Consider the following 10,585-nt stretch of genomic DNA (forward strand, 5'->3'; position numbering starts at 1 on the left):
ATCCAGAACCACCGTGATGTGAAGGGGCAGCGAACGAGTTATCTTGTTCGCTGGCGAGGTTATCCACCTTCGCATGACAGCTGGGAACCTCGTTCCCAGCTGATTGTTGACGTTGAGGGCCTCGTCCGTCAGTATGACGAGACCCATCCGATGGTTCAGAAGGCGCATCGGAAAACACGCGCCCCTGGCGCATGTAAATCGATTACAAAACGTCAATCGCGCCACGCATCTCAATAGAGATGCGAGCCCTTCCCCAGGGCGAAGAAAGGGAATAGACACCCCCTTTTACCCTGAGACATTTTACTGTCTTCACTCCCCTGAGTGGTACCCACTGAAGCAGGGGTACCACAAGAACTTTTCTTGCGATGGCTTACGCCATCGTCGTCACCTTGCACAGAGACACGTGGGAGATCGTACGGGCGATGAGGGATCATCCTCATCGTCGGATCCAAATAGACTGTTTACTCGTCTATCAGAATGAGCCCTCTCATTCGAAGGCTCATAGTCGCCTGACGTCTATCAGGCGACTGTTCCATTCTCCCCAGTCGGCCATTTCATCCGACTCGCATTCGTAGTAGACCTCCAAAGAGGGGTCGTATTCACGTGGTGAATTACCACGTGCACTCGCAACATCTAGCGTTGTGCGGGTGGAAGACACTACGGCAGACGTTCCGTCTGCCGCAAGAGATAGCAGTGCGTCACCTGCGGCTGCACGAACCGCAGCCGAAGGCGCAGCACTATCGTCACCCCGCATGAGTTGATTCTCTATGCGATGGAATCCAAAATGATGGATCTGACCAATCAACATCGTTTTAAAAAACAAGTGGTCACATAGCGACCACTCCATCCAATGACACTCAGAAATATTGTCGTTTAAGGGAGGGGTGATGTAACGGGGTGTATCGTTACATGAAATTAACACTTAAAGGTTGTTAATTAATGTATTATCTAAAAGGTAGATAATATTTGGAGGATATTACTTTCTATAGTAATATTTAGAATTCTTATCCATAAATAGGGATAGACCATTTATACCTATTTATTCCGCAGACTAATCAGCTGTAGGAGTTATCAAAGAGAGAGTTACAGATAAGATATAGATAAGAATCCATTTACATGTTTAGTATTAGATTATAATTAAGTTCGCATTCACAAAGATAGAACAAGAGACACTTAATTATATTTAGTACAGTTTTCATTTTACCCACTTAAGCTAATTACCTTAAGAGAAGTCTTCCTCTGCACGTACAGTGTACGTGAAATAACGTAGGGCACCACTCGCAACTGAAGCAGTGCGAAGTGGACTTGTACTGAAGCAGTACAAGTCGTAGTGCCCCGTTACACCACTCGCAACTGAAGCAGTGCGAAGTGGACTTATACTGAAGCTGTTCAAGTCGCAGTGCCCCGTTACAAAAGCGGAGTACATTGCAAGGGCTGAAGCGGCCATAGAAAACATGGGTATGCCGAGTAGTGCTCGAGGTAATTTCCGCATAAAGGTTCATGTAAATTTGACAATCAATAACCAAGCATCTCTCGTAATGGACAAAGCCCCCACCCCCATACTGTAGTTGTTTTCTTTTTCACTCCCCAACTTCTAGATTCCCGTAGATTAAAAGGTGAACGGAATTTAATACAGGTTTTATATTTAAAATATCTCGCCAAATTATGCTGTAAATTGATCCTACTGTTATTACCGATATCAACAGTGAGGGATATATCTAGGGTGTGTATCACACAATATTAACTGCGTGACACTAGACCCGAAATCGCATATGAGTACTTTATTAAATTCCGTCGTATTACTTAAAATTGGAAGCAAACCAATGTGCGTGACTAATCTTGTTGCAATCGAGTGACGTCACAAAATTTGCTTTATATTGTGACAAATCGCTAAACGTCAACTTCCAATAATGCTATTCAATGAACTGTTGAGAAAGTTGCCAGAAATTTATTGTGAAAAGCGCCATTGTAAGGATAAAAACGTGAGCGTCGCTCTAGAGAGCACGAACTAGATTAAAGGTTTTCCATGTGATCGTATTCTACATTCAGGAGGCCAAACGAGTCTTCCATTTCATCGGAGAGCTTCCATCATTGCCAGCACGACCGGATAAGTGCAACACATGGATTCAAACAAGTACCGGTATCAAAGAGCCCGATCGAACTTGCACATCTTTTTACATTGTCCCACAGCCGCGCCGGATGGGTTGCTATTCCCCTGGCTGATCTGCCCATTGGGATTCTTTTCATTCTTGTACTCACCTTAAAAATCGTCAAGATGAGAGTTTTCTCGCTGGGTAATGCCATTTGCTTGGCGTTTGCCATTATCAAGACCTCTGTGACAGCTAGACGCGCGATCTGCGCTACTGAATTGAATGCCGCGGCTTTAAAAAGTAGCTACAACTTTCAGAGTCTCTCACCAGCTACCCCGCCTTCAGACTCTGGCGCGCCAGACGTCAATGGCGAGCCTTGCATTGATGCGTATTCTGAAACGAGACAGTCTGACGAGAGTGTTGAGGACAGCTACGATACTTCTGAAGAAGCGTCTAGAGACATCCACGCCACTTTATCCATTACATCATTAAAGCCCAAAACCTTTACCAAAGTGACGCGATTGGGCGTGCGAGTCCAGGGTGACAAGCCCAAGTGGAATGCCGAGCATCAACGCTTTGCATCGGCTTATTTTGACTCATTTGACGATAATTATCGTGCCGCAGTGGACACTGTAAACATTGCGGCTGTGGAAGGAGCGCTAAAGTACGTGCAAGCCGAATGCATCAATGCTTCCGTTGTCAATTCTTGCGAGCGCAAGAACAATGTCCGGCATATTTTATTCTACCAAACGACGATCGTGCAGCCTACTGCAGCGATGGAATATTACGTAAATGCAACGGATGAGCGTAAATACGCCATCGAGAACTGCCCTTTCAATCCAATGGATGGCGGCCAATGTGGTCCTGTAAAGGACGGAGTTTTTCCGAGCACGTGCAACCAATATATTGGTGCCAATGGCGAGCCTGACCTGGGCTTTTGTATCGGCGGAACACTCCTCGACGAAGATCCAATCGCCCCATACCCGCACAATTACTGGTTCTCCTATCCGAATAGCTGCCCTGAAAAGCTCTGGTCCAACAAGACGGAGGCTTGTCGAAAGAAATATGCGGGTGGGATGTGCCCATTTGGGAAGGAGCCGGATGGAGAGACCTGCACGTTTTCGTATGAAATTCTAGGCTACATTCTGCTTGACGATGTCGTTGGGATCACATTAATGCTCAACCCAGCCACAGGAAAGCCTTATGCGGACTATAGTGAGTTTTGCATGGCAGGGGGTGTCGAATTCAACGTTGCCGTCAAGTCCTCCGTTGTAACATTCGTCGATGGACTCGATTTCTGGAAAAAACCAGGTGATCCTAAGGCCAATTCGGAGCGCATTGCGAAGCTCATGACTGCATATGAAAAGCAAGTGTCAGCGAATTGTTCAACGGTCGACGGTGGCACCATGCGGAAGCTTCCTACGATAGATGAGCTTGCAGCCCTCAACCCACCGTGTTATGAAAACAGCCCTCTATGTGCCGCCTCCGAGTTTGGCTGCAAGCGCTTGTTCCTGTCGCAAATCTGCCAACTCTGCACAGCTGACGAGTCAGGTTGCGAAAAAGCGAAAAATTAGGATTAAAATATATAAAAACGTCACCTTAGATGACAGGTAACCTCTCGAACAGCATTTTAGAATTATACTTGATGTACAAATTAAACTTCATTCTCAACCGTATACCCGTTAAGACGCGTGGACGCGATGCCGCTGCTGGCGAAGCTTCAGCGTTATAGTCGTCGACAATTTGTTGTCGCTCTGATATGCATAGTCTCCTGTCTTGGAGTACGTTTACCATGATACTGCATTATTGTACCTCACCACCTTATTAAACATGTAATCTATTCATAGATAATCGGCCAAATTCAAGTGCTTCCAGTCCTGGCTGTGCTTTTCCTACCCGTATTCATTTTTTTTCGATGGGTATCGCGTCAACAACAACACCACGGCGCCACGTAAGATCTTATGCGATAATTAAGTGATTAGCAATGCAAAGACCGGTGCTAACATAACATTTCTGCTGTCTTTGCTGATGCAGAGATCGCGAGATTGAGCAGATCTTTCAAATATTTTTAGGCGGTGCTTTAGTGTTTTGGGTGTTGGCACTTCTGTCTCAGCTGCTTATGTTCCTGATACTGGTCTCAATAAGCGCTTCAAATAACTGGAATTCCGTCGAGAATGAAGGACAGAAGCATTCCGCTAATGGTCGGCCAGAATTGGTAACTGGCTTAAAGCTGGGGACTGCAATATTTAATCTAAGCATCGACAAACCTGTCGGCTATTTTACAATAGTATTTGCCACGTATTTTATCGTCAAGGCGTTCGTTGAAGAGTATTTGAAGTACTGGATTGTCCAGGGAAGTTGCTGCTATGAAATTTCCAAGGGAAGCTGCTGGAAGCGTCAAATTTGTCGCTACTGTTCCACCAATAGCGAATCAAAGCCGGCATTTTCCGTGCTCAAGCAACGGCAGCAACGCCACGGTGCGCTTCAAGGAATGATGTGCCATCCGAGTCGATTACTCTTTTATCGCAGGCCACACGCCAATCACGCGTTTGTTGTGTTCCTTGCCGTGATGGCAGGGGCACTGGGGTTCTCATTCATGGAAAACACCTTAGTTGCTCTATTTGCATCAACATTTCACGATCAAATAAAAATTGCAATATTGCGTAGTCTCTCAAACGCGCCACTGCATTGTATTTGCGGAGGCATCACCGGCGTGCGTATGGCAGAAAGGCTTTTAGCTCATCGCCACGGTAGCAGTGAATTTTCAGGTGCCAACGCTGCAAAGAAAGATCTTGGGCGCTGGTGTACGAAGATCCGAGTAATCTTTCCGGCTGTCCTGGTGCATACTATTTATGTTACGCAGCTCTTCGTATTGATGACGCTGGTACCAGAACAAGTTAAAGCTGCTAATTGGATTGTCTATCATGTTGTGGTTCCATCAGTCCTCATCTCGATCGTTCTCGTGAGTAGCTTCATCCAATTGCGCCGCAAACTGCACATGATGGAAAACAAGATGAATGAGACGCACTACATGCATGTGGCTGTAGACTTGGAATCAGGTGAACTACTGGGCGCCGTTAATGGAGATTTTGATGAAGACATGAATATTTTTCGCAACGAGAATGATGTTACTGACAGCGAAGCGGAGTCATCTGGACCAAATAGTTCCCGGAAGGTGAGGTCTGTGTTCACGAAATAGAGACGATTTTTGCATGACTTTTACAAACGAAAAGTACGACTTCTGGTGCAAACATCCGATTTGTTTCAAATTTAAATTGTAGAATATAGCGTTACTACCAAGATAGAAAAAAATCATGGTATTAATAGCGCGGGATCAGAGCGTGGAGGTAATGTCCAGCCAGAACTCGAGAAAAGCTCCACTCTATCTCGTTCCTTTTTCTCCCACTGCAATCAAAAGCGATTATACCTTGAGGTGCAAGAAGCTAAGATGCATTTTGAATCGCTTAATAAGTCCGCCGATATGGCGTACAGCATTGCTGATGGAGACAAAAGCGTGCAGGGCGTCGACTCGAATGGCATCTTGACGGGCCGCTGGAAGACAGGGCTCTTCGGTTTTACAGAATCAATTGTACCAAATGGTACGCGTTTTCAATCTCTTCCTCTGTTGACCAGCTTCTGACGGTTTGTTGCCGCATTTGCTCAGGTATCATGTCGTGCTGCTGTCCCGGTCTTGTGGTCGCTCAGATGGTGACTCGTCTTGGACTGATGCCATTTTATCACGTGCTTATTATCTTCTGTGCCCTCTACGTGGTGGCGCTTACTGCGGTGATGACACGAATTGATTTTTTCAATTTCCTCTTTTGGCTTTGCGCAATGATTTCGGTCCTCTGCATGACACGACTACGCTGGCGTATCCGCACACTCTTTAGCCTTCCTGGGTCGCACGCCGAAGATTTTGCTTTTAGCCTTTTCTGTGGATGCTGCTCCATTGCGCAGATGGCTACGCACGTTGAGTCGTATCAGCCAGGAATGTTTGCCTTTGCTCCGCGATCAACCCTTCCGGGTTACTCAGCTTGCTAAGTTCACTTAATTTTGATGAGGGGGTAAATTCCTACTGGTTAGAAAGGCTAGTTTTTGTTGTTTTAAAACAACATTAGTTTTGTTGTCACAATAAACTTGTTTTCTCTGTCATCTCGCGTCATTATCCGTCGACAGCTTTCCACTTATATAACATTCACATCACAATTGTTTATTAAAATTTAGACTTTTGAGATTTTTATACATGGGCGACAAGTACGACCGCCAGCTGCGTCTGTGGGGTGCCGAGGGCCAGCAGCGTCTAGCGAACACGAGCGTCCTTCTTGTCGGCTCCTGCGCCACAGCCGCTGAAGCGCTTAAGAATCTGGTATTACCCGGCATTGGTCGATTCTCAATCTTGGACGACGCCACGGTAACACTAGCCGACGCGACAAACAATTTCTTTGTGACGGCGGACACTGTGGGTCAATCAAGGTCCAAGACTGTAGCCAAGTATCTGCTCGAAATGAATGAAGATGTAGCCGGCGAGGGTCGGCACGCCAGCGCAAGTCAGGTGCTACAGGACGATCCCCAATACTTGGACCAATTCAATCTTGTGATAGCTACGCAGCTGGACGAGGCTCTGACGATTCAATTAGCTGGATTGTGCTTGATCAAAAAGATCCCACTCCTTTTAGTGACATCGTACGGGTTTCTGGGCTCCCTCAGGCTTCAGGTGGTTCAGCACACCATTCTAGACGCCAAAATGGATCCACCACGGCAAGACTTGAGACTCTCGACGCCGTTTCCAGCTCTTACACAATTTGCTGAATCGTTCAACTTACCGTCGCTATCAAGTATTGAGCATGCACATGTGCCATTTGTTGTGCTACTGCTCCAAGCCATTTCAAGATGGAAGGACGGACATGGTGGCAAAGCTCCCACTACGTTTGAAGAGAAAGAGACGTTTAAATCGATGCTTCAGGGAATGGCGTGGGGTCCTATTGGCCATGAAATGAATTTCTTGGAAGCCATTGAGAATGCGTACAAGGTCTACACACGTCCTGAGGTTCCGGACGAAGTTGTCGTAGTCTGCAATGCAGCAGCGTCCCACACTCTTTCGCTAGAGGCCTTAGACAAGATGAAAGATACTAAAAACTTTTGGCTCCAAGCTCACGCCCTAGCCGAGTTTGTCAAGCAGAATGAAGGCCTTTTACCAGTCACAGGTGTCGTTCCTGACATGACGGCTTCTACGGAATCGTATGTGGCTTTGCAAGAGCTTTATGTAAACAAGGGGAATGAGGATGCTCGCAAAGTCCACGAGATTCTACGCAGCCACTTGCGAGATTTGAAGCTGCCTGAAGACTGCATTTCATTCGACGACGTCGTGGCTTTCTGTAAGAACGCTCCAAACATTGGCATGCTCGAGACGCGAACAATTGCGGAAGAGTATCAGCGCATCGATTTGTCCAGCGTCGATCTGGAAGACGAGAACAAGGAGCAATCTCCGTTGATCTGGTACGTCATGCTTCGTGCAGTGGCTGCTTTTGTGTCGGAGTTTGCTCGGTATCCTGGCTCGGAAGATGCGGCGACAATTCAAGATGGCACGTGGCTCGTGCTTAAGGCCAAGAAATTGGCTGCGGGTACCGACGTGGCCGATTGGATCACGGACAATCACGCACTCGAGATGACCCGGTCGTGCCAGGTCGAGCTGCACAACATTGCTGCTCTAATGGGCGGGATTGCTGCACAGGAGGCCATCAAGCTCATAACCCATCAATTTGAGCCATTGAACCATACGTACGTGTTTAACGGAATCTCTGGTGAAGCTGCAACGTATCATCTATAGCATCTAGCGTTTTAAACAACTTCAAAGGCTTTATTTATCAGTACGAGGCACGGCGACTCATTGAAGCAATTTACTGTTTCTTCTGGACGCGAATGAAATCGTCACTAAGACATAATGTTTGTACGTATTCCTAATACTTCCTAAGTCCAGTCCTTCGTTACCACTATTATATGTTCTTGCTACGTCAAGGACGTGTGTTAAGTTGCTATTTCACTACGATATTTACATGATTTGATGGGGCGGCTGCTGCTCCAATTGCTGGCGTTCCTGAACACATCGAGAGCAAAAGCACTTGAACTTATACTCGCGCAAATTCGCCTCACGCATTTGCACATCCATGTCAATGTCGATGTAGCAAATGCACAATTCTTCGCCCTGTTGGATATCTCGAATGGCTACTACGTGGCCGTTGCCATTTTGAGTATACATGACCGTACAATTCGGGTCACAACTGTGGTTCATGGTGCAAATAATTGGAAAGAGTGCCGTGCCCTCAACACTTGGAAACCCAAGCGATGCAACTAATTGATTAAGCTTGTTTGATTCGGTGCCAATTTGCTGCAGTCGCTCCTTTTCCCATTCCAAAACACGCCGCACACTACTGAGCACACAATGGTTTTCTGCAGTCAGCTGAGGCTGCAATCGAGGCGACAGAATGTGCCCTTCACTATGGTCCGAGTCACTCGCAACCACATCGTTCTGTACATCAGGATCTAAGATGTCAATCAACGCACGGAAGGGATGATCGACCTCCATACTAATGTTGTTCATCTCGAAGAGACCGATCTGGGCCGTAAAAAACTCAAAACTCAGTACACTCGAACAGCTGCGCCAGATTTCTTCTACTGTCACACTTCGGAGCTGCCCTTCCCGCTCCAGACGCACGAGGTTACACTCCAAAGCATCAACTAGCAACTGGTGCGTGATAGTCAAGACTTCTTGTAAACACTGGGCTTGGGTCGACACGACAGACCAGTGAGAATCCTTAATTTGCTGCGTCGTGGCGTTTGAACAATTCGTCTCGTCGACGTCTTTAACATCCGTGGGCGACCTGTCATCGGTCCACGTGCTAGTCCTACTATCGAAATTGATCTGGTGGCCGACCGTCGTTGTATCACTATTCAAAGGATTGCTGTGCGATGACTCCTCTTCGCCGTGTTCGATCATGACGACTTCCCACCATGGTTTCTTATAAAACATATCAATGGGTTCACGAGCCTTAATAACATCACGCCACACGAGAAACCGCGATAAGACCCGGGCAATGACTTTGGCTGCCAGTACAAAAATGTCATTTGTATGGCGTGTATGGTTTAAAAACTCTCCCATGGCGGAGCACATATTGGAACGTGGGCAGAGAATAGCGTGGTATTCATGCAGTGCACGCATTTGACAGAGCTTGGAGCAATAGATTTCCCCGCACGCACACTTGGCCCCAGGTCCAGCCATCCCGCAGCTCTGTGACGAAATGTGCAGTAGCTTCAGCGCCTCTTCTAACGCGTTTGCTTTTACTGGCTTTGTCGACTTGTCGCCTGGGGATGTTTCCTTTAGGTTCTGATTGTAGCGAGTGACAATATCGTGCCACTGCCGGTAAGCATCGCCGAGTAGCGGTAAGTAGCAGAATTGGCAACATGGCAAGCGGCGCTGATTGAGCTCATGCTGCATGGCCACAAGAGGCGACTCAGTCCAGATGCGAGTGGCTTTAGGAAGGTTTTGGTTGGCATAAATTGCTTTCCCTTTTACAGGCCCAGCATCGCCGCATACGATTGGGGCCTTGGCTTTGCTAATAACGACCTGAAAATAAGTGCTGGCCACGGGGTCCGCCGGACCGTACGGGGCGGCTACACTAGCGTAGCGATTCACTAAATTTTTGATATTAGTCAAAAGGCGGCCGACCAGGAGACGATACAGCCAACTTACGGTCGGGCGGAGCCGCGCGCTGGCCGCCTATCTTGGTGTTGCTAAGCGCCGAGGATTTGAATGCCTTCCAAGGCGGCGAGAACTCGACGTCGACGTCGATGTTGCCATCGTCCTTCATTTGCAGCTGCTGGCGGGATTTCTTCCTAATAGGGGAAGGCCGTCGAATTCGGAGCGAGAGGGGCAAGTCGGACAGAGTTAGAAATGTCGGGTGGGAAACAGACCACCCGTGTATTTGCACATAAAAAACCGCTTTTATGTTCACTTTCTCGAGCAGAAAACTCTCTGACAACCTTCAAACTTTTAATACGTTAGTTTGACAATGATTCGCAAATTGTCCGAGGACTATGCACAAAGAGTACTTGCCTAGGAGGATGAGTGCTACACGCAATGTGCTAGAAAGTGCAATTATACGTGCTATTACATTGTCAAATGTGAGCTGTTTCAGCCCGGCCGTATCATTCAGATAATTAATACTACTATCGTGACAAGGGCGGCAACATTAACTCCATGATTGTCAGAACAGCATATGAGCTGAGAAAATGGAATTTGTACATCTCGCAAATAGTTTATAAAAGATGACTGCAACTTAAAACTGTGAGGACAAATTGAGGGCCTCTCATAAGTAATTTTTCGGAATTGCGATGCTGAATCTTTAATCCATTGTGTAAAGTTGAAATCTTTAAAAATGTAAAAGCAAATTATATTTTGGAACTTAAAGAAGAATGCTGCAATTTTAATTTAGACACGT

At 46.8% G+C, this 10,585-nt stretch overlaps 3 protein-coding genes across 3 annotated transcripts; 2 read left to right on the top strand and 1 right to left on the bottom strand.

Annotated features, from left to right (window-relative positions):
* The first annotated feature begins 1,894 nt into the window (after nt 1-1,894).
* On the top strand, nt 1,895-6,174 carry CCR75_008468 (uncharacterized protein). The gene is made up of 5 exons (XM_067966520.1): nt 1,895-3,871; nt 3,938-4,041; nt 4,125-5,270; nt 5,379-5,689; nt 5,755-6,174. The coding sequence occupies exons 1-5, from the start codon at nt 3,791-3,793 to the stop codon at nt 6,129-6,131; spliced, it is 2,019 nt and encodes a 672-aa protein (XP_067815678.1). The 5' UTR covers nt 1,895-3,790; the 3' UTR covers nt 6,132-6,174.
* A 159-nt stretch (nt 6,175-6,333) lies between these two features.
* Nucleotides 6,334-7,917, top strand: CCR75_008467 (uncharacterized protein; the record flags this gene model as incomplete). The annotated part of the gene is made up of 1 exon (XM_067966519.1): nt 6,334-7,917. One exon carries the CDS (start codon nt 6,334-6,336, stop codon nt 7,915-7,917), a length of 1,584 nt encoding a protein of 527 aa, XP_067815672.1.
* CCR75_008466 (uncharacterized protein) lies at nt 6,344-10,093 on the bottom strand. The gene is made up of 2 exons (XM_067966518.1): nt 9,838-10,093; nt 6,344-9,779 (listed from the first exon to the last, which is right to left on the bottom strand). The coding sequence occupies exons 1-2, from the start codon at nt 9,953-9,955 to the stop codon at nt 8,140-8,142; spliced, it is 1,758 nt and encodes a 585-aa protein (XP_067815673.1). The 5' UTR covers nt 9,956-10,093; the 3' UTR covers nt 6,344-8,139.
* Nucleotides 10,094-10,585: the final 492 nt, after the last annotated feature.

This window comes from Bremia lactucae, linkage group LG8, assembly GCF_004359215.1.
Source record: "Bremia lactucae strain SF5 linkage group LG8, whole genome shotgun sequence".
Classification (NCBI taxonomy): Eukaryota; Oomycota; class Peronosporomycetes; order Peronosporales; family Peronosporaceae; genus Bremia; species Bremia lactucae.

Coding starts and splice junctions, on each gene's coding strand:
- CCR75_008468 (XM_067966520.1), top strand. CDS start 3,791: ATGCCGCTGCTGGCGAAGCTTCAGCGTTATAGTCGTCGACAATTTGTT. Junction 3,872..3,937: donor GCATAGTCTCCTGTCTTGGA/GTACGTTTACCA, acceptor ATCTATTCATAG/ATAATCGGCCAAATTCAAGT. Junction 4,042..4,124: donor CAACAACACCACGGCGCCAC/GTAAGATCTTAT, acceptor TTGCTGATGCAG/AGATCGCGAGATTGAGCAGA.
- CCR75_008466 (XM_067966518.1), bottom strand. CDS start 9,955: ATGAAGGACGATGGCAACATCGACGTCGACGTCGAGTTCTCGCCGCCT. Junction 9,780..9,837: donor GCGCGCGGCTCCGCCCGACC/GTAAGTTGGCTG, acceptor TCAAAAATTTAG/TGAATCGCTACGCTAGTGTA.